Source organism: Chelon labrosus (genome assembly GCF_963514085.1).
Source record: "Chelon labrosus genome assembly, chromosome: 17".
NCBI lineage: Eukaryota > Metazoa > Chordata > Actinopteri > Mugiliformes > Mugilidae > Chelon > Chelon labrosus.
Genome location: NC_140350.1, coordinates 1,195,929 through 1,219,205, shown reverse-complemented (window position 1 = coordinate 1,219,205; position 23,277 = coordinate 1,195,929). Strand labels below are relative to the sequence as shown.

The following is a 23,277-nucleotide window of genomic DNA, read 5'->3' as shown; positions in this document are numbered from 1 at the left end:
AATCTACTTAATGAGGAGAGATTGCCTTCAACTTAATGAGCATGTTCTTATCCAGAATTTCATTTTAATGCTGCTCTAATTTAAGATCCCCTACCTTTTCTGTTTCCTTTCTAGGAGGTGAATTAGTGTTGCCTATTATAACAGTGGATTCCCTAGAGCCCCCATCTATCGCCACCCGTTACCCTGTCATACCTCCTCCTCCTACCCTCCTATCCCCACATGAAACCACCAAAGAGTCCTTGATACTCCCTCCTCACCCTTCCTGCCCCCCGGACCAGGAGGACTGTGGTGACCCTGTGGAGGTCTCAGCCTTCGGCTCTGGGGAGATGACGGAATCCGATGATGAGGACTTTTACAATAAGAACTCCCCCATGGTCACTGACAGGACAGTCCTTCCTCCACCTCCCGCTGCTGCCAGTGAGGGTGGAGTCCAGAAACCCCGACCCATACCTCCTTTTGTTCCCACAACCAACCCTGACCAGCTCCACATTCCTGCAGGCAAAATGAACACCCGTGACCAGGTGCTTCTGCCCCCTGCTCCTCCATCCTCCCGAAACACACCAGGACTAACTTACCCACCCCATTTTCCCCATGTGCCCACAGCCAACCCCACAGCCTCTGATGAAAAGAGCCAGCCCGGTGCCGTGGAGGTGATCAGGGAGTCCAGTAGCACCACAGGGATGGTGGTCGGTATAGTGGCTGCTGCAGCTCTCTGCATTCTTATCCTCCTCTATGCGATGTACAAGTACCGGAACCGGGACGAGGGCTCCTACCAGACCGAGCAGAGTCACAATTTTGCCAACAGTTCCGCTCTGGAGGACAACGGAGCAGTGGTCAAAGACAAAAGCACAGCAACTGCCTCTGTGGCAAAGGCCCTCACAAAGGGCAAAAAGAACAAAGACAAAGAATACTACGTCTGAGAAACAAAGAAGGAAAGCAGAAAAGTTCAGACTGAGACAAAAAGATGAGAGAGGATGCTTTCGTTTCGTACCTCTTTGTCAGGTCTACTATCAGAGACATTTCCATAAAAAAAACTACACGCAAGCAATTATGTCATGCTTTTACATTTTTCTCAAGTCAAGTTTGCCCAGCTCCTGTTAGTGATAACTTCTTCTTATCTACAGCACAAGATCGGACTCATCCTTCATGTCACCGTGTGCACTCAGTCTGCATTCACCAACTCTTTGTTAGTGTACCATTTTTTTGTGTTTTTAACAAGCTAGGAAGAGACATATTCACTTTGGCTTTGTATATAGCATGGATATGGTACAGTGAGTGCTGAGAACATGCAGTTGCTTTGTACTTCTTTGTCTTTATCTTAAGTCTCAATGTCCCCATTAAGATATATAAAGCAGAACAGGCCAGTTATCAAATTCTTATGGTAGATGAGCAGAAAGTATCCCAGTATTCTGGCCACACTCAGACAGAAAGCCTTTATTTTGACAAGACGTTGTCTCTGCAGGCTCCATGTTATTTTATTGGGTTTTAAACTCCCCCTACACTCCGCCTCTGTCCACGAGAGATGGGACTATGTTGCTGATGTATAGTTATTGAAGCAAGATATTTAGCTCTCCTGTGGGAAAAATACCGCATTTTAAAAAGATTATCAATAAATCACTCACATGCCAGTCAGTGAGCCGTATAGTATGATGGATCACAAACATTATTTATGTGAGTCATCACAGTCAGTGTGCCATGCTATTCCAAAGTAGGGATAATTGTGAACAAGTCAGTCTACTTCAGTGAAGGTATTTCTCTGTAAACACTGCTTGTATGTACATATAGAGGTTAGACTGAAAAAGCATTGTGTGAGCAGGGAAGTTATGAAGACTGATAAACATCGGAGACACTCAGCTCCCCATAACCGCTTTCTCAAGAACATCAAAACTGTTCCAGTGCAAACTTTACAGGAAATTTCAGAACATGGAGTCAAAATGGAGAAAGAAAGCTTCTCGAAAAGAGAGAACCAACGCTCCTCACCAGAGGCTGACTCACTGTTAACTTTTCTTTCCTCATGGGGTAATTCAAAAGCACACAGCAAATGTAAACATATCTCTGAGACATAGATATTCCTTGTAAAGCAGCCAAACATGTATTGTTTTTTCTATCAGTTATTAAAAGACTATTCTATGAAATGAATAATTGAAAATTTGTGAATTGTATTGATATTTCTCTGATATTTCGATGTATCTTGTTGCCACTCCTCTTGACATGTTGCATTTTAGATTGCCTTTTACTTAAATCCGGACAAAAAGCACACTTTACTCTAAACGCTGCCTAATTATTTTTTATTTTTTTATTTTTTGGGATTGTTTACGTTTTACATTATGCAGAGAAAACACAAGGATGGAACAAACGTTTCGTTTTGTTGCATTATGCATTTTATATGTGCTGAATCTGTTACTCAATGAAACTGATGATATAAAGCCATTTCCTCTGTTGAGTTATTTATTCATGTGAATTCCTGTTATTTTTATGAAAGTGCCGTTCAACGTGAGCTGCTCATTGCTCAGAAAATATACCATTCCTCCATTGCTATTGTATAGTGTTCATGTGAAATGGATCTTAATATGTGTACAGAACGTGGATAAAGATGAAAATACACTTGATTATATACTTTGTACACACTGGTGTTGTGTTTTGCTTTTTATAGGCTGACAAAGAAGATGCGCTTTATGTGATTCTTGGATGCGAACATAAAAACTTTCTAGGTCGTAACTTTCAGAGTGAGCTAAGATGGACAAGTATTCCAGGTAAACCTGTATGAGTGTGTGTTACATGAATGCTGATTTTAAATCTTAATGTAATGTATTGATTGGATTAATGTTTAAGAACTGGTAATCTTAAGGATTAGAAGAAACAAATTCATTCATTCATTTTCAGTGAATGAGTAAGCGCTTGTCTTCTGGAAGGTCACGGGGGGGCTGTCATTTGGGCGAGAGGTACACCCTAGACAGGTCTCCAGTCCAGCACAGGGATAACACAGAGAGACAGACAACCATTCACACTCACACCTACAGCCAATTTAGAATCGCCAATGAACCTAACAAGCATGTCTGGTTTGAGGAAGCCAGAGTACCTGGCGAGAACCCACGCAGACACAGGGAGAACATGCACTCCACACGGAAAGGCCCCTTTCAGCCAATGGATTCAAACCCAGAACCTTCTTGCTGTGGCATCAGTGCTAACCACCACAGCACTGCGCCGCCCAAAATACATTTATAATGATGTAATTCTACAAAGGCCATACTTGCTAACAAGATAGGTAAGTTTAACAGGGAAAAAAAATGAATTTCACACAAGATGGTACAGATGTTGAAATGTGTTAAAATGTGTCTTACACTTGAGTTTCATCATAATTTCTGCTTTCTTCCCATTTTTGCTCAATCCCTTTTGAATGCTGGTGTGTTACTAATGCCTGCATGTCTCTTATTATTATTAAATGAAGGGCTTTCCTTTGCACTGTTGCTGCCTAATTTTAGTCTTTGTTAAAATAGAACTTCTTGATTTCAGTGAGGCAAATTTTGACAATATTCCAAAATATAGTTTTGTTTTGTTTTTTTTTTACCAGTGAGCTTGTGTCACAAACTGGTGGCATAGTTTGAAAAACATGGACATTAGTCTGGCTAACTTTTTGTTCCATCAGAAGTCCACGTTGAATTACGGGAAGGAGCCACTGTTTTGAAAGTTTGACCCATAGTCAAGTCCCCCTACACTTACACCTACTTACATAAGTAGAGTGTGCCAATGCGTTAATGCGTTGAGCAAGTCTATATATGGAACATCAGATGAGGTGATTCAAGATTCAAGATTCCTTCACAGAAGGAAAATACAATTAAAAAAAAGTAGAGTAGAATAAAGTAGAATAAAAATTATGAAAAAGATAAGAGATATGTGGCAAAATTAGATAAATAAATAAAAACAGAATAAAGTAAGATTGTGCATGTGTGTGTGTATGTGTGTATCTGTGGCAGTTCAGCAGTTCAGTAGCCTGATGGCTTGTGGGTAGAAATTGTCCCTGAACCTGCTGGATTGTGTGCGGGTGCTCCTAAGCCGCCTGCCAGATGGTAGGAGTGTGAATAGTCTGTAGCCGTGGTGGCTGGGGTCAGAGAAGATCCCCTGTGCCTTCCTCCTGTAAATGTCCTGGATGGCTGGCAGCTCTGACCTGGTGATCCGCTGGGCTGATTTTACCACCCTCTGCAGCGCTCTGCGTTTGAGGGCAGTACAGCTGCCGTACCAGGTCGTGATGTTCCCAGCCAGGATACTCTCGATGGTGCACGTAAAAGTTGGAGAGTATCCTGGTGTCCATGCCAAACATCCTCAGACGCCGCAGGAAGAAGAGGCGCTGTCTAGCTGCTTTTACAATGCAGTGACCAGCTGAGATCCTCACTGATGTTGATCCCCAGGAACCTGAAACAGTTGACTCTCTCCACTGATACTCCCTCGAGGTAGATGGGGGCGTGTCCACGGGGCGTGTCTCTAGTCCACGATCATCTCCTTGGTCTTGCTGACGTTGAGCAGGAGGTTATTGGCCGTGCACCATGTGCAGGTGACACACTATAATGACGTTTTTACATGACACGTGATTTTACACATGAAGAGCAAAAAGCAAAAAAAATAATCTAATTATCCAATTATCCATTGATGCGTTTTAATGAATCCTAAAGCATTCTCAACGACATCTTCAAGCATCTCTTAAATAAGAATGATCTGTTGTATCCGCAGTAGTATCATGTTTTACATTGTTTGACTACCCCCTGCTGAGAACATAAGGAACTGTAAGATGAAGAACATGTCACTGACATAATATAAGATTAAAATTCCCTGCTCTCAATGTGTTCTGTTTCATCTGTTTTCTTAGAGCTGATTTATCACTGAAGATATCCAAAAAGGGTTCAAAAAAGGCAACTGGACTTGTAGAGTTTAGTTTAGTAGAGTCCAGTTGTCTTTTTTGAACCCTTTTTGGATATACCATGACCTGGATGACTGAGAACCTTCACAGACATATCACTGAAGACATGCATTTTTAGAGATTGTATTTTTAGTCAGCAGGGTCACCTGTCCTGTTTAGCTCTTTGTGCTGAGACTGATGACAAGGATCCTGTGGGCTGGGGGAGGTGTGGTGTCAGTACAGGTCTAGTGCAGGCGAGGTCTGATCTGTGCTGACACTGGGTATCAGGGAGGGTAGCTGCAGGATATGATGAGCCACTCCTGAGCATCACTGAGATGTCACGAGGTTAAGTCAACAAAGCAGCTATGACAAAACAAGCAGACGTTCACCTGCTACATCTGCCATGCCCGCACTGACCAGAGCTTGTTCATAAAAGACAGGATTTCTCCACACTGTAAGAAGTTCATCTTTATTTCTGATCTCATATGCTAGGTTCACAGTTGTTTCAATTTAAACAAAACATTGCAAGGTCAAGCTGAAGTGTGGCAAAACTTTGTATTAAATTAAAGTTCAAATTACATTTCCTGAACATTCCCTGACAGTCTCCCAGAATCATGAGACCAGTTTTAGGATTGTATACATGTGTCTTTTGTCAAATATATTAGAACTGCTTTATTTATTTGTTTCATGGCTTTGGATTCTAACTCGTGACCTATACACAGAGCTCTGTTTTGTCTCTGGCAAGGGAGAGTACTGTCAGCTTCACACAACCATGATGTTGGTTTAGGAACCAGTTTCTTTTCTATGGAATTCTTTGCTCAAAGATAAGAGAAATTGCGGGACACCTATTTTTGGAATATTTATTGCAAGATGGAGTGAGTAAACTCTTAATTGCTTAGTCAAGATGTGGCAACAATTAGCCCACAAACATTGCATGTTTAAAGAAGTGACAAATTATTGGCAAATTTCAGAAGACAATGGGGGCAAGGTGGTCTTTGGCGTTACCCTTGCCATTTTACTGCTTTGTCATGGTAGTTTTTGGCCTTCCCAAATGCTTGATCAAGCAACAGAAGAGGTGACTACGGTGTGTAAATGAATGGTTAAATGAAAGGAAATTAGAAAAATAACCATAAATCCAACACATACGAGAAAATGTATTCTAAAGGGCAATTTTAAAAGCCTATTTATGAGGCTTTAACCAAGCCTTCAGTTAAAGACAAAAAGAAAACTATATTAAATACAAAATTTAAAATTTTTATTTTTTTTACTTTTATTAAGAAGTCATTAATAATTGCTGATGAATGATGCCTTACACAGAACAGGTACACATACCTTAAACCAGTCCATTGTGCTTGACATCTTACATGTAGTCATCTATTTAGTCTTAGTAATCTTGACTTCTCATCTGATGAAGACCATGGAGAGGATCATCCTGGGCCACCTCCGTCATCTGGTACACAACAACATGGACCCGCTGCAGTTTGCCTATCGTCCAGGCATAGGTGTGGAAGACGCTGTCATCTACCTGCTGCACAGATGCTTTTCCCACCTAGACGACACCGGTAGCACTGTGAGAGTCATGTTCTTCGACTTCTCCAGTGCTTTCAACACCATCCAACCATCACTGCTCAGGGGGAAGCTGGAGGGAGCTGGAGTTGACAGTAGCCTGGCTGCATGGACCACCGACTACCTCTCCAACAGGCCGCAGTATGTGAGGCTTCGCGACTTTGTGTGTGATGTGGTAGTCTGCAGCACAGGGGCGCCACAGGGTACTGTGCTCTCTCCCTTCCTTTTCACCCTGTACACATCGGACTTTAGACACAACATGGACAGCTGCCACCTCCAGAAATTCTCTGACGATACAGCCATTGTCGGGCGTGTGTCTCAGGGAAACGATCTGGAGTACCTGGAGGTCATTGCCAACTTTGTGGACTGGTGTGCTCTGAACCACCTGCACATCAACGGCAGCAACATTGGACATTGAGGTCGTGGAGGAATACAAGTACCTGGGTGTTCACCTCAACAATAAACTGGACTGGACACACAACACAAACGCCCTGTACAGGAAGGGCCAAAGTCGTCTCCACCTGCTTAGACGACTGAGGTCCTTTGGAGGGTGCAGGTCACTGCTCAGGACTTTCTATGACTCTGTGGTGGCTTCTGCCATCCTGTATGCAGTTGTCTGCTGGAGCAGTGGGAGCTCAGAGAGGGACAGGAAGAGACTGAACAAACTGGTCAGACGGGCCGGCTCTGTCCTGGACTGCTCTGTGGACTCCATCGAGGAGGTGGGTGAGAGGAGGATGTTAGCCAAGCTGACATCAATCATGGACAACCCCTCTCACCCACTGCATCAGACTGTTTCAGACCTCAGCAGCTCCTTCAGCAGCAGACTGCTGCATCCACGCTGTAAGAAGGGACGCTACCGCAGGTCATTCATCCCAGCTGCCATCAGGCTGTACAACACCAGCCTGAGTCAATAAGAACTGTCTTTTTGCACAAATAAATCTGCTTTTTTGTACTGCCTTTTTGCACGAAACCACTACCTCACCGTCTCATAGTTTAAGCAATTATTTATTTGTAGAGTTTATTCCACTGTTGGCACACTGTATATACAGAATGTCTTTATAGTTCTATTTTTTTTCGCTATATATTTTTCAGAGTATTGTTATTTTTTGTATATATTTTTCAAATTTGTATTGTGTTTTTTTTTGGTAACTCTTTTTTTAACCCTGTCGAAGTCATCATTGTCTTCTGTATATATATTTTGCCAAATTCCGTGCTACTGTGACAAGGAAATTTCCCATACGTGGGATTAATAAACATGTCTTATGTCTTATTTATGCACTTTTAATTACAACATAGGTGACTATGATATTTTGAGAATTTTTTGCTATTTTATTTCAAATATATTTTACAAACAATAATTCATTCATTCATTCATTCATTTAAGGGGTGACAGATTTTTCATCTTGGGTAAATAAAAAAGTATATATCGATCAGGTATAACATTATGATCACCTGCCTAATACTGTGTAGGTTTTCCTTGTGCCTCCAAAACAGTTCACTCATCAGAGAATGGACATGGGCCTCCTGAGGGTGTCCTGCGGTATCTGGCAAAATAATGCTGTGTTCTGTGTCTGTAGATTTCCTGTTAACCTGTTCTTTGAGTTTCCTGTTTTATTTTGTAATGTTCTTCTTTGGTTTCCTGTCTCGTGTTACTTCCTGCGTTTTCCTCCTTTCATTGTTTCATTAGGTTTCTCCTTGTGTGCTCCGCCCTCATTAGTTTCACCAGTGTCTCGTCATCCCTCTGCCCACTTGTGTGTGTTATATAGCTCTGCCTTTCTCTTTGTTCTCTGTCGCGTTGCTGTTATTCTTCCCGTGTTCTTGTGAGTAGCCTACTTCTGTCCTGCAAGCTTACTTCTATGCTGTTCTGTTAGACTTCCTGTACGTTTCCTCTGCCCTGGGTTATTACCCCTGTGTTTCTTCGAGTTCTTTAGTTTCTTCTTGGTTTTATTTCTTACCAGTTTTTTTGTATTTGAGTTTTTGGATTGCCCTGCCATCCCTGCAGTGCCTTCTGTTACTATTTTGTTTTAATTAAAACCATTTTGTTTCCAACTCCTGCCTCATCTCCTGTGGCCTCATGTACAAAGACTTGCGTGGATTTCCAACTAAAACTTGGCGCACGCTCAGATCCAGAAGCACATTTCCTTTGTACTTCCCAATCAACGTGGAATTGCGCGCACGTTGTACCCGACCCTTCCCTATCTACGACTACGCCCCTTTTAAATATGCAAATTATATTTTAATTGACCCTGCACCTGAGATTCCCCTCTCTGCACGATCAGAAAATGAAAACATAAGAATGAGTAAGACTGGAAAAAAGAAGAACTTCACAGAAAGCGAATTACGCTACTCACTGGAGTGGAGGTGCACAAAAATGTCCACCACGTGCCACAATGTTGGTTAATTGCATTTGCGTATCACATATGATCTGTACATTGATGGAATGAAAATGTTTCCTGTTGACATTTACAAATTCATCATGTGATGGCGCTTTTATAGCAATGTGTGTGCAGTCAATAGCTCCGATTACTTTCGGAAAACCGGCTCTTGCTACAAATTGCGCTTTAATGTTGACCTGTTCAGATGCATTGTATGGGAATTTGATATACCTGACTGACATACGGATAATTCCGTCCCACACGGCTTGCATGGCTCTGCTCAGGGTCGCCCGGCACAGTCCCGATTGGTCAGACTAATTGTTTTCACATTTATGACAGTTTCTCAGCATCACCTCTAAGTGTCGCCAAAGGATCAACAGCTGTAGAAGCCAGCGTACGCCAGCCATGACTGGCGTGAGGCACGTACAAGTTCGCGGTCATTTTACTCTTGATACATCTGAACTTTTCCGTGAACGAGTACGTATGGAACGTTTTTGTGCGCACGCACCCTTCCTACATGAGGCCCCTGGTGTCCTGTGTTTGGGTCCCACCTCACCTCCAAACCGTTGATAGACTGTCGTCTTCTATGCTGTGGTGTTCTGGGAAGCAGCAGTAATAACATGGGCACATTGCGGCTGGACAAACTGATAGAGAAGGCGGGCTCTGTGGTAGGAGCTGGACTAACTGATATCAGTGGCAAATGCAACTGGATCAAAACATTAGTAGGCTACACAAACCAGATGTAGCCTAGTGTTTATAGGTGTTTGAGCACAAGTAGGGCAAATGCATCAATTTGGTGAATGAAAATATTTCTCCCTTTTGCTTTACTCTCCATAACACATTTTGATTTAAAAACATTTATTCTTGAACAGGAGCCAACAACTGTACACAGAGAATCAAATCAAATAAACTATCTAATTTTTCAATAAAACTGTTCTTCAGCTTGCAGAAAAAAGAAAGGATGTCGGATGTAATTTACATCCCAGTAAAGGCCTACGGACTCTGGACTACGACAACGTTAACATTAATTGGATGCAGTTACGCAACAAGTAAACTCGGTTCACCTTTCGGAAAGAAAGCAGTTAACAGTTGCTTCCCCTCATTCTGCCCTATTTCTTTTTCTTTCTGCTCCTTCTTTTTCTGGTACCCCGATTTGTGTTTTTTGGGCGGCATGATGACAGCTAGCCTCCAGGTCATTCAATCTCCGCTCACTGACGTATTTGTCGCCCCCCGCTGTCTATGGGCGGACTAAACCATTTTGCGTCTCCAAGAGGGGGCCCTCAGAATGTCCAATATGTTTGGAGGGCTGTGACACAAAGTTCATTCTCTCAGTTGATGTTATCAATATATTTGAAATACATTATGACACCAATTAATTGGAGGGCCCAATTCATTCAATTCATTTTCATGGGCCCTCTCCCTACTCGGGTAGGGTTAGGTTAGGGTTAGGGTTAGGGGTAGTCAGGTCCCCTTTTCCCCCCACTACCACGCCCATGCCTGATGTTCACGGGCATATTCCAAGATGACGATGCCAGGATTCATCGGGCTCAAATTGAGAAAGAGTGGTTCAGGGAGCATGAGACATAATTTTCACTCATTGACTGGCCACCACAAAGGCCAGACCTTAACCCCATTGAGAATATTTGGGATGTATTGGAGAAGGCTTTGTGCAGTGGTCAGACTCTCCCATCATCAATACAAGATCTTGGTGAAAAATGAATGCAACACTGGATGGAAATAAATCTTGTGACGTTGCAGAAGCTTATCGAAACAATGCCACTGCGAATGCGTGCTGTAATCAAAGCTAAAGGCGGTCCGACAAAATATTAGAATGTGTTTTTGTTTTTTTTTTGGTGGTGACTTTTTTTTTTTTTTGGCTAGGCAGTGTATATTGCCTATACACTTTTGTGTATTTTTTATACTGTGGTGGAAATTTCAGTTGGAAAATAAGAAATCAGAACACTGGTCCTGTTTAATCCAGCATCTGCAGATGGCTTACAGCACAGACAAAGCATCAAGCATTGAGAGTGGCAAATGAGCAAAGAATACACAGTGCTGATCTGTTTTACACTTCGTATCTACTGGAGGTCACATTGTTCACTCCTTTCAGCTGTCTGTCTGACTCCCAGGCACGGGCCCTAAAAGAACACAAGAACACTACAGAAAATATGGCATACCTCAATACCTCAGTGTATAGGTTAAAGCAGCATGTAAACCATACTGACTGTGTGAAAAATTACAATACTATGTATTTTGCTTATACACCGATCAGGAATAAAAGTGACCATCTTGTGATAATACAATGTTCTGCTGGGGAACTATCTATCTATCTATCTATCTATCTATCTATCTATCGATTATAAGGTATAATAAACAGCGTGTATTGTGCATATTTAGTATTTATTGCTCCCTTTTGCTCTTTACTCTGCTACTACTTAAAATGTCTCTTCTTCTTCTTCTTTGTCTAGCGCTCCTTCGTGGAGCATAGGCCATTGATCACAGTCCGCCAGAGTCCTCTATCCTAACTTAAAATGTTTACCTTTGTTTTATTAATAAAAAGCCGATGCACAAGAATTCCAGTGTGTCTGTACTTTCTTGTACCTGTGCAAATGGCAATAAATTCTATTCTATGCTATATATAAATTTTAACTGGAAATAAATTTAAAGAGGCGCTTGTTTTAGGCCATTTTACTTTGCAAAATGATTTTTTTCTTAATATAATAAAGATGTAATAATAAATAAAAAAGTTATTATTTTTATATTCAAGGTAAGCAATCACATTTTTTCCTCACAGTAGTAATTAGATGCGATGTCTTACATAATGTATAAGTCTGTACAGAGAGTGACACAAAATGAACAACCACTTTCTTGTTCAAAATTGTAAAAGGTGCAATTGCCCTCGAACGTGAATTTCGAATTAGCTGGATAAATATTATGTATTTAAGATGTTGAGAAGACAAAATAAGCCTTTCATATGACGTCAATAAACCCAGCCAATCATCTCTCTCGCAGCACAGTGTACGTCCGTGTGTGTCAACTAGTTGTTAGCCAGAGCTAGGTAGCCTGCGAGCTAGCTCGTTGAAACATTTTAACACAGGCTCCGTGTATGCCAAGAAACAGCTGTCGTTCACCATGAGAGAGAATACTGGATCTCGCTATGTGCCCGTCAGCCTCTGATGCCAAAGAGGATGAAGGACTTTCAGAAAACAATGATAAGTTAGCCAACGCCAACAAAAAGTGGAGCTACAGTTTCTGACCAGCCGTTTGCCATCCTCGCTAGCATCCTGAGAAGGAAAGCTCTGAGATTGCAAGAACTGGATGCGGAAGGAGGATATGAGGCAAGCTGGACAGCTAATGCTAACTGTAAGCTATGCTTGAATCCAAAATCGGAAAACATTTCATTGTGAGCACACTTGTTAAACCTTTCAAGCGAACCTGAACGAACATTAGCTAAGCATTCACCCTCCCACCAGTGGTTAAGCTATCTTGTTTTGGGGAGACCCAACGAACGACTGGGACATTACACAGGTTAAAATGCTGATCTACGCGGCCTAGCATTAGCCGGTAACTAGCGTTAGCCATTTATTGATGTTTGTCAGCCAGTTTAGAACAGTGTACTTTCTCCTGTCGATTAGGTTTTCATATTCACAGATGTCAGTGAAAGCACTGGTGGGTTAACTCGTCGAATTATACCGATCAGAAATGGGTTTAGGAAGATTAGGAAGCTAGGCTAAATTGTCTGTTAGCTTACTAATGTTAATCAGAAACTTAATCTAGTTTTCGGCACTACTGGCCTGGATTAAAAAAAAAAAAAAAAATACTGAGTTTCCAGCTCTTCCATTCTATCAGTTACTGTTATATAGCGTCTTTCTTGCACTCGTTCGGTCAGAAAACATGTAAGACATGTACCGATAAACTATATATTTATTTTACATTATGGGTCGTAGCAGTATTACTTTTGTTTTTAGTGATTTGCTAAACTTATTCTACTCCACTTATTGTAGCAAGTAAAAAGATTATTACAGTTTTTCAATTAATGAAATCAAGGCCGTTTGGAAGCCAAGCAGGAACTGTGTACTTTCATAGTTATAATGTGAAGTTCCATTTAATGTAATGCATAAAATAGTGCCTCTAATATGAAGGCTAACTATTGTGATCTTTTTTTACAGATGAATGTTTTTTCATACATGAATGGGGTTACTAATGTGCCAAAAAGTCATCCTCCTGATTACCCAGCAAGGATTAGGCTAGTGTTGCAACGTTGGTGCAGGGTGGATCTCATACAGGCACAAGAATATGCAAGAACTTTTGGCCCCAACTGAAATACATATATCCAAGACACAGAAATACTGATGAAACAGTCTTGGTCAACCTGCCATCACCAATGGAAGTGCCATCATAGACATAATATACCTTGGCTCAAACTGCTGCACAGTTTTTTGAGCCTTGGAGGAAGCGTTTCAGCTTTTGGTTGAACCTAATGGTGGAAATGGGTTCCCAAGCTCTTCAGATACTGCGGCAGGGTGTGTGGGCTTCACTCACAGGAGGCTGGTATGTGGACCCCCATCAGAGCACATTCTCCAACTGCTTCCACCTCTACCTTTGGATATTTCTCCTGACCTTCCCCTTTCTTCTGTACATGGTAAGCACATTTTCATAGCAGGTTTTACTTCCACTTTATCAAAAAACATCAAGTACTAAATCCAGGCATGCATTTCTTTAAAGAGTTTTGAACATTATTCACCAGAATTGCTTTTATTTACTGGACAATTTCACAAGAGAATTACACATATAAGGTCATGTCAGCTTTATCTATATGGCCAGATATCAAAAAATTGTCTCAAGAAACATTATCCAAAGCTTGCCACGACATCTGTCCTAAATTTTAGACAAAATCTTAGTGACATCTTCACAATAACATAACATTATAAGTCCTGACATTACATTAAACAAATACAATAACATAATGAGTAATAACTTTAACATTTGCCTTCTAAAATAATATGTAAAAACTGAGCGCTTGTTTAAAAGCTCCCTGAACATGTGTGCCTAAAAAAAACATCTAAAATAACCTTTAAATCTGTATTCGTACTTTCTGTAGTCTAATTTTTGTTAGTCTAGTTCTTCTGAGTGCATTCTAATTGGGGCTGTGTTTAAAGAATCGATTTTCTGATACGAATTGACTGAGAAGAGCTTCTCAAACCATATGCAAGATGTGCGAACTAGAGGTATAATATTGAAGAAATACCACAAGTCTCTGTAAACAATGACGACATTGGTCTTAGTTTTAAGTAAAATTGTTTCGAAACTGGGGCGGCACAGTAGCGTGGTGGTTAGCGCTGATCCCTCACAGCAAAAAGGTTCCGGCTTCGAAACTTACTGGGCCTTTCTGTGTGGAGTTTGCATGTCTGCGTGGTTTCTCTCCTTCCTCTTGGCTTCCTCCCACTGTCCAAAGACATGCTCATTAGGTTCATTGGTGATTCTAAATTGGCCGTAGTTGTGCATGTGAGTGTGAATGGTTGTCTGTCTCTCCGTGTAAGCCCTGTGATAGACTGGCGACCTGTCCAGGGTGTACCCTGCCTCTTGCCCGATGACAGATGGAATAGGCTCCAGCCCCCCACGACCCTTTACAGGACAAGCGGTTACAGAAGATAAATGAATGAATGTTTCCAAATTGAAGTATCTCTAAATGAATTGATATTTAATTGAATTGGGGCCATGTACTTGTTGAAATGAGCAATGAGAATTTGGCAACCGTTATTAAATGGTTCCTGGCTCTCATTCTTTGAAGTGATGACATTGTCTCATTTTTGTATTTCGCCTTGTCTTTTCACGCTCTTTCAGGCTCTTCCTCCTAGCTGGGTGGTCGCAGGTGTGTACTCTGCTGTGGTGGCAGTCTTTTTCACGGCCATTAAGGTGGTGAACTACCGCCTTCATGCCATGTTTGACCTAGGTGAGATCGTTGAGAAGAAACAGGCCTCACTCACAGCTGAAGCCCCAAGAACAGAAGAAGGAGATGAAGCTTCAGGTGCTCGTGATGGGAATCAGCACAGGTAAGAACATGTTTTCTCACTGATTTCAGAGAAAAGTCACAATATCATGAAATGCTTCATTCTTTTAATTTACTCGATATGCAACGTCTTCACAGGGATAGTCATGTTGGTGTTGAGATGACTGTTTTTCGGAAGGTCAACTCAACACCCCCGGTGCGCTGTAGCTCCCAGCACTCTCTGTTCGGACTGAACCAGGTGTCGGTGAGGATTATGGTGTTTAATAACAGCATGCATTCCATACTCTTCTTTCTCTGTCATTTCTCCATTTTTACTTGTTGGAAAATGGAATAGCCCCAAACACTGGTTCAGAATATTATTTTTATGTTCCCTTTTAATATGCAGAAGGTTTTACTAGAACCATGTTAATTCACTAAAAGTGTATTTTTTATCTTTAATTGTCAGGAGTTCTTGCCCCAGCTGGAGGATACAGGTGGCAGTAAAGGTAAGTATGGAATCTCTGTGTCTTCATTCTGCATGCCAGACATATAAGTGACATTCTCAAGTCTTTCCTTTAACTATATGTACATAATTCTGATTGGTTGAAATCGTGTACAACTTTTTTTCTTTTTATTTCAGATATCAAAGAGTTAATGCAGGAACAAGGAAGCAATAATGTGATTGTGACATCAGCCCATCGTGAGATCCTCCGTCAGAGTTCCCAGGACCCCATTAGTGAGTCTGCAGTTATTAAGTGATCCTCACACACACTGAGCACCATCTAATACCATCTGTACATGTATATCAATTTATGCAAGAGGACAAAAAAAACCCAATGGGTACTCATGGCCTTCTAAAGATCATTTCAGTCCAATATTGACTATCTTATTGTACAGGGGCTCCCAGTGTGTTCCAGTCCTGTATTGCTGCTGCTCTGGGAAGTGATTTCCCAGGTCTTATGGGAGTATCTGCAGTGTCTGCTGGATTTGGAGAACCCGGAGACTGCTTGTCTATCCCCCCTTCGCCCTCAAGTCAAGAGGATGGAGGCGAGAAAGAACAGTTGCAGGAAGTGGAGGAGTCACCAGAACAATTATCTCAACAGAGTCCTGAGAACAAGGGATTGGGGGCTTATTCTCCCCTTGGCCCCTATGCTGAATCTGAGAGTCTGGGGGAGACTCCCCTTAGCCCCCTTATAAAGAGCAGCTTAAGCGAGGAGCTGAATGAAAATCTTTTGGGTTTAGGCCTTGACCCTGTGGCGTTTGCACCTGGGACTGAGCACCCAGGCAGCCGCAGTGGGGTGGCACTAGCTGCTGGGTCCACAGACAGTTGTTTCAGTGCAGGTGGAGCTACCACAGACCGTGAGACGTTAAGCACTGTTAGCAGTTACCGCAGTGAAAGAACTGATTCCACCCAGCTGGAAAGTCCTTCGTTTAGTCAGCAGCATCCTGCAGATGGACAGGCGCCTGCTTCAGCACCAGCGATGGATTCCAACATCCTCAGTCCCACAGTGGATTCAACAGGGCAGGATGGCAGTGATACTGACAATCTGTCAGACAGTGTGCTATTGCGCTCCCCTTCTAAAGAATTCTCTCTCAGCCAGGGGCTAGACCGGACACTTGTTGAAGGAGAGGATCTGCCCCCTGTACCTTCTGATATTGCACAGCCACCTCCTCTACAGAACTCTTCCCCTTCAAGTAGTGGCCACTCAGAGGTTTGTGATTTAGACCGAAGTGTCCCAGTTCCTCCTCTTCCACCGCCTCGGCAGGCCAATTCGGCACCCTCAGGGCTGGCCCTGAGCCTGGTGTGTTCAGAGCCTGCTTTGCCCATATCCTCTACCCCCTTCCTACTATCTGACCAGCCTGCTCTGCAAGCCCAGCAGGTTGTGCGCCCTAAAGACTTAAAGCTGCTGCGGGCCAGCAGCAGTAGCATGGGGCACAGGCCAGGACGAAGGAAAGCTCCAAGAAGGCGAGCTGGAGCAGGCAGCAGTAGTTTTGACTGTGGCTCATACAGGCGTCCCCACAATCATAGACAACACAGGGATTACATCCCAGTACGCAACCGGCTTTGTGCAAAGGCATACAGTGAAAGTTTATTTGAGGATTCCAGCGATGAGGACGATGGCAGTGACATGAGTGCTGGCTCCAGCCTGGGCTCTCAGCGCAGATACAGCTCAGATGATGATGACGACGATGATGACGACTCAAGTTCCTCTACCTCCTGCTACTCCCCAGACCTCGCTAACACTGGCATTACATCCCCTCTCACCCCTGCTGCTCAACTGCCCACACCAAGGGAAGGGGATTTACCCGAAACTGCTGGCCCCTCACATTCTCGTGCTGCTCAGCGTTCTTCAAGCACAGCTAGTGCTAAGACTCATGCTAGAGTGTTAAGTATGGATGGGGCAGGCGGAGGCCAGAGCAATGCTGCTGCTTTGCCCTCTGCTCTGCTTTCAATGCCCTCCACCTCCACCCCAGCACCTCGCACTCTCACCATCTCCAAGTCTGATCTGGAAGCCCACACTATACACACTGATAGTTTTCCTAGAACTCATCATCATCGACTGGATTCTTTAGGAGGCTCTTGGACTGGCAATCAGATGGGTTGGAGAGCTGGAGAGCTAGTTGAAGAGGGAGCTGTGGGAGGAGGTGAGTTGGTGTAATGATGTGTGTTTTAGCTATACCTCCTTCCTGGAATGGACCATTGTTTTCAGTATTTTTTGGCATAACTACCTAATTAAGAAAAGAGACCTGCCTTAGGGGTCCCAAATATGAAGCCAAGTGGTAAGGCATGAACAGTAAAATTTAGTCCATAAACATTAAACATTAGCAATCTGCTAATGTTGGTGATCATATATGTACTGAAGACTGATAGCTTATACTCATTTTATTACTTGAAATTACTGCAGAAAACATTTGAAGTTCACTGTTCAAATGTTTTTTGATGGAGCACAATTTAGGAAATCGCAACAGCTTAAATTTAGTGCGGGCAACTGTAAAAAGATAAATATTTACTGGAAGACTAAACAGTGCTGACACATAATCATCCCATATGAAATTTGCTGCGTGACTCAGACCTTGACTCTGAACTTATTTAGTTATCTGAAAGCGTGAGTTATAGTCACTGTCTTTCTAAGTTTAATCTTGGTCATTTACTTATCTCAAAGCAGTGCTAACATCCATGTTTTTTACTCAGCCCACAAACCACAAATTAAGTGGGAAGGAGGTTTCAAGATGAGGAAGAAGAGAGATGTTCTGCTACTTTGAATATTAATCGTATTTTTATAATGTGCTGGCAACGCAGACGCTAAGATGCCTTTACTGTAGCACTGGGACAAGCATGATGTAATGGATGCTAGAAAGACCCAACAGCAAGCCATTTCCTTTTAATTATAGGCTGCTTGTAGTCATTGAGGTCATATTAACGTCTCAATGGTATCTACAACTGAAATGTTAACAACCCTAAGAGCTGTGCTGTCTTTGGCAGAATGTGGGTGTTGCATTCCTGTAGACTAGGGCTGGGTTGTAAGCTTTGTTGCAACAGTGCTTTCACAGAGCAGTATACTTTTGTCCCTCTAAATGTAGTCAATTAAGTTAGCATTTTTTTAGTTGTACGTCCTTCAAGTGTTGTTGAAACACTGATGAAATTTTCAACATAAAGAGTATGCTACAGGAGCGCCATTTGGCACTTTCTAGAGCAAGGGTGCTCATCGGTAGATCACGAAGGTAATGCGGGTAGATCGCTTGCCGTTGAAAAGATTTTTTTAGATGTTAGTCTAAAACATTTATCCGTTGCAGCTCCAAAACAAACAGCAAGACAAACCTGCATCTTTATTTATTTTTACTTTATATTTGCAACATACCCTCAGTTCAGCGGCTGACATCCACAGCCACGCACAACTTCAACAACTCAAGACTACCGTCTTTCTTAAAGAGACAGTGCTATTTTTCTAAAGGCGCAGTGCACCAATTTTTCTTGATAAAATACTATATTTATTGATTCTGTTTCTAAGAAGTCGGTCAATATAAAACACATAATTGAGTTCTGAAATAAACAGGCAGCTTTTGAAGGTAACGTTGTAGCTGTAGGAATGAAGTATGAAATTGCTACATAACTAAGCCTGTTCAAAATCGTACAAGTGACTGCATCCAGTAGCTGACTGAAACAAGATTAAACCATGTTCCTTCAAACATGCACTTAATGGGGTTGCAATGCTTGGAAAAATCTTGCTTGGAAGAAAGAGTTTGATTAAATAATTGAGCTTTTTTCAGGCCAATTTAGAGCTTTTTTGTGGTATAATTGCGACCAATGTCTCATAAATTAAATTTCTCAATATTTTGGTTCCTGCTTTGTCAATTAAATTAAAAAACAAAATAATAATAAAAAAGTAATGGGCTAATGTTAGTTATTGATATCAGTTTTTGATGCAAAGGGAGACTCGTATATATCTATACCGACACTGTAATCCATTGCATTGTTGTTACTGATAACCGTTCTCTAGCCCTGGCTCCAGAGGATGGGGGCAAACACGAATCAATCAGCAGTGTAAAGAGGACCCAAGCCATACGCCGCAGACACAATGCTGGAAGTAACCCTACACCACCGCCATCAACCATGGGTTCCCCTCCCAGGTTAGTCAACAAAGCAGACATGAATTGGGGCTTAGGTTTTTTTCTTTATGTAAGTGAAGCTCTTAACTAGTTTACAGTCTGGTGAATGTAAGAAAATTGTGACCTAATTTAAAATTCTGCCACATTTGCAGAAATTAGTAGAACACTAATTAATCAAAATAACCATACATTGAATATCCCAGTCTTCATATGTAATGCAGTTAAAATTACATTTTAAAGCCAGTCTACACTACATTTACATTTTTTTGGTCTTATTGTGTACCCTCTCTCTGCCTTTTTCCCCTATAGTCTCCAGGACCTCCAGCGGGCTCGTACCTCCTCTCATTCGCGCACCCGTACACTTCCCTCGGCCTTACAGTTTGCTTCTTCACTTCTACTGCCCCGCAGTGGCATCCATGAGGCCTCCACCTTCGATGACACATCAGAGGGGGCAGTGCACTATTTCTTTGATGAGAGTGGTGAGCAGTGATGGCAATAACGGCATTAAAATAAACGGCTTTACTAACGTTTTTTTTGTAATAAGTAATCTAACTAATTACTATTTCCTCCGTTACAACGCCGTTACCATTACCAACAGTTAAATGTGGTGCGTTACTTGCGCTGTCAGCCAGCCACAAGAGCTGCGAAGGTGGGGGGGTAGCCGCATAAGTGAGGATGATTCGGAATCGCTAAGGTAGGGTAAGATTTCATGGTAAGCCAATCAGCGGCAGGGCAGTGTTTAGTTGGGCGGGTGCGCATAGCAGTATCACACAAGCGATCAGAGATAGCCTACAGCAATGGCGAGTTCGGAGCATTCAGAGGTAAAGTTGCTGTTTTCAAGGTGGAAGTATAGGCACTGCTTTAACCTCATTGAGGTAAAAGGCAAGAACGTGCAAGTGTACATTATGCTCAGAAAAAATATTCTAATTCTTAGACATATTTAAACATTTTTTTTGTTTAAAAGTAACGCAATAGTTACTTTCCCTGGTAACTAGTTACTTTTATAGTGGAGTAATTCAGTTACTAACTCAGTTACTTTTTGGGAGAAGTAACTAATAACTATAACTAATTACTTTTTAAATGTAACGTGCCCAACACTGGTGGTGAGCCAGTGGCTAAATGTCAATATTAGATTTCAAGTTGAGAGTAAAATGACAAAATAGAGACCACATGTGTCTTTTGTTTCTTTTTGGTTGCTATGCAACCCGTCAAAGACTGCCGTGGACAGAGTCAAACTAGTGGTCTACCCCCATTTCCATTCTTTATGCTAAAATAATCTGACCATCTATCAGTCTGGGAAACAATCGGTTATCATCTGATGGTTTGGTTTTGTTTTTTGTGGAGTAGCTACCAAATATCTGGATAACAAATAATGGATATCTGGGATATCCATATGCTGGTAACTTCAGCAACTTAAGACGAGAATGGAGCAGTTTAAAACCGGTTCATCAGCTTTATTTAAGATGGTTGCTTCACAAAAGCGACACATTAGCTCGCTTGCTGACAGGGTACGACAGAGCGCACTGCCACTTTTGCACTCTGAGCAGGCTACGTTTGCATGCAGGTAAATGTTCCCTGCAAACATGGTAGGTCAGTACTACTTGGACTGCAAACAGAGACCAAAGAGTATCCGTTACCAAAATTCTGTCACTTGCCTACATATTATTTAATGAGATTAGCTGTCTCCTGGATCTTTATATTTAATGCACATACATCAGAATGGTATCAGTATTTTGATGTAATTCTTGACAAAAAAAACCCCAAAACAAATACATGTGATTTCTTATCTTACTTGACAATGACAGTATATAAAAATGGGACTGAAACCGGATGATCAATCCATTTCGGATGTTGAATGCAAGAAAGGTTTTACTTGGAATGGATACATCAAGGGCACAAATCATCAAAAGCCTCACAATATGCAGATTAAAAAAAAGACAACAACTTCAAACTGTAGATACCAAAAATTATACAAATTTCAAAGTAAAACTCTTGACATTCACTGCCTGCGCACAGGCTGTACCAGTCCTAAATTGTTTGCTTTTTTTGTTGTTCCATCAAGATTGCCTCTTCCTTCTGTGTGTGTGTGTGTGTGTGTGTGTGTTGATTGTTCTGCTATGTGAAGAATTTATGCAATAAAAACAAACTTAAGTAGAGAAAGGATAGACCCGCAAATATACCATCTATTAATTCCTCTGCTTTGTTTGCAGACTATTCCCTGTTGTGAGATTCAAGATTTCTTTATTGTCAATTTCTCAATATGTTCACGACATACAGAAAAAATTTAAAAACGTTTCTCTCTCTCACTCACATAAGAATAAAAAACCTAAATAGATGAAATGTGAAGGAATTTGGCAGTGAAACAGTTACATAGTAAACATTCTGGATATATACAAATATAGTGAATAAATAGAAATGAGTCTATGTACAACAGTGTAATGTATGGTTGCAGCTTGGATTTACCCAGTAAGGTGCAAAGGTGCAGTAAGGTGTAGATAACTGTCAGGTTAGAGTCCTTAAGTCTAAATAAGAATTCCATTTCAGTTTTCCCTCTGTTGTGTAACAGGAGTGAAGAGGTCCTACACATTTGGACCTGCTGGAGGCGGTTATGAGGACCCAGTGCAGTAAGTTCTGATTTTTCATCTTCTGCTTTTTCTTTTAAAGGCTACAAGAGTTCATTTGCTATGTTATTTGCTGCTGTTAAAAAAATAAAAGTTATCAACTCTTACAATCAAGACCATCAAATTTCACATTTCCAGGGAAAGGGAGAGACAGTCCCAGTCCTCAAGTTTCACCTCCACAGAGGTCCAAGAAGGGGCACCAGTCTTGTCCATACTCCAGCCCAGACCAGTGGTTTTACAGGGGATGCAGGTGCGCAGGGTGCCTCTGGAAATGCCTGAGGTTAGCAGTCTTTGACATTTGATGTGACAGATTGTTCCAGGTAGAACTTGGTGGAAATAAGACTCTCTCTTTCTATAGACAGTCACAGACTTTCCTTCTGAATTCGTCACTAATTTTTCAATTCTTCTTTAGTTTGATCTGGACCATGAATCCCTACAAGAGTCCCAGGAGAATACGCTAATGATTGAGGAGAGAGCCAAACCCAAGCAGTACTATCGCTTTTGGGTGCTACCTGGAAAGTGGCTGAGGGTTCGATATGATCGATTGGCTCTTCTGGCCTTATTGGACAGGTAAGGCAGATAGTTGGAACAGACGCAATGTTATATTCACAGTTCACATAATATGATAACCGAGGGATTACCCTAATTATTTAATATTTCAACACAGACAGAAAAGGACAAAACAGGATTAACCAAAGTGTGGCTTTAAAAGAGACAGTTACAAAAGTAGAAATTCATTTATGTTGGCCAATTCCTGTTGCTGTGTTGAAAAACGAAATTGCTACATATAAAAGTAAGTTTGCAAAAACTACTAAGTGAAATGAAATGCATCCGGGCCATTCCCCCGAATGGGTGCCATTTGCTTGTTGCTTGTCCCTTCCAATTTAAACTTAATGTGTTATCTTTTTTTGAATAGTTAAATATGTGTGCCACTTTTTTTCTAGTAACACACATATTAAACTATTCACAATATGTGTTGGTCAATCTCAAGCGACTTTATTTAATTTTTTAAAAGGTCTCTAAGCCAAAGATGGTTGCATTTTTCTCAGTCCTGTTACCAAAACTCATGTGTATCCAAAAAGCAACTGGACTTGTAGAGTTTTTTGAGAAGACGTTTCACCACTCATCCGAGTAGCTTCTTCAATTCTAGGGGACTGGTGGGAAGTCTGAGGTTTAAATAGGAACTCCTCCTGAAACTTGCTTGTTATGTTAACAACCAGAAACCGG

At 41.6% G+C, this 23,277-nt stretch overlaps 2 protein-coding genes across 6 annotated transcripts in view; both read left to right on the top strand.

Moving 5' to 3' along the window:
- nrxn2a (neurexin 2a) overlaps positions 1-2,108 on the top strand; it is a 145,860-nt gene extending 143,752 nt beyond the window's left edge. For both annotated transcript variants that reach the window (XM_084564753.1, XM_084564752.1), the window contains exon 18: positions 604-2,108. In XM_084564753.1, coding sequence (XP_084420879.1) covers positions 604-920 — 317 coding nt within the window. In that variant the 3' untranslated portion in view covers positions 921-2,108. The remainder of the gene's footprint in view (positions 1-603) is intronic.
- A 9,672-nt stretch (positions 2,109-11,780) lies between these two features.
- The window catches only part of LOC311502235 (pecanex-like protein 3), a 30,569-nt gene continuing 19,072 nt past the window's right edge, over positions 11,781-23,277 (top strand). For 2 of the 4 annotated variants that reach the window (XM_084564365.1, XM_084564363.1), the window contains exons 1-12: positions 11,781-12,195; positions 13,002-13,474; positions 14,677-14,885; positions 14,981-15,086; positions 15,288-15,327; positions 15,462-15,557; positions 15,719-17,467; positions 19,321-19,450; positions 19,739-19,908; positions 21,996-22,053; positions 22,189-22,330; positions 22,463-22,620. In XM_084564365.1, the coding sequence (XP_084420491.1) occupies positions 13,313-13,474; positions 14,677-14,885; positions 14,981-15,086; positions 15,288-15,327; positions 15,462-15,557; positions 15,719-17,467; positions 19,321-19,450; positions 19,739-19,908; positions 21,996-22,053; positions 22,189-22,330; positions 22,463-22,620 (3,020 nt within the window). In that variant the 5' untranslated portion in view covers positions 11,781-12,195; positions 13,002-13,312. Of the gene's footprint in view, positions 12,196-12,299; positions 13,475-14,676; positions 14,886-14,980; positions 15,087-15,287; positions 15,328-15,461; positions 15,558-15,718; positions 17,468-19,320; positions 19,451-19,738; positions 19,909-21,995; positions 22,054-22,188; positions 22,331-22,462; positions 22,621-23,277 lie in introns of those variants that run through there. The other 2 variants (XM_084564366.1, XM_084564364.1) reach the window with 2 other exon arrangements.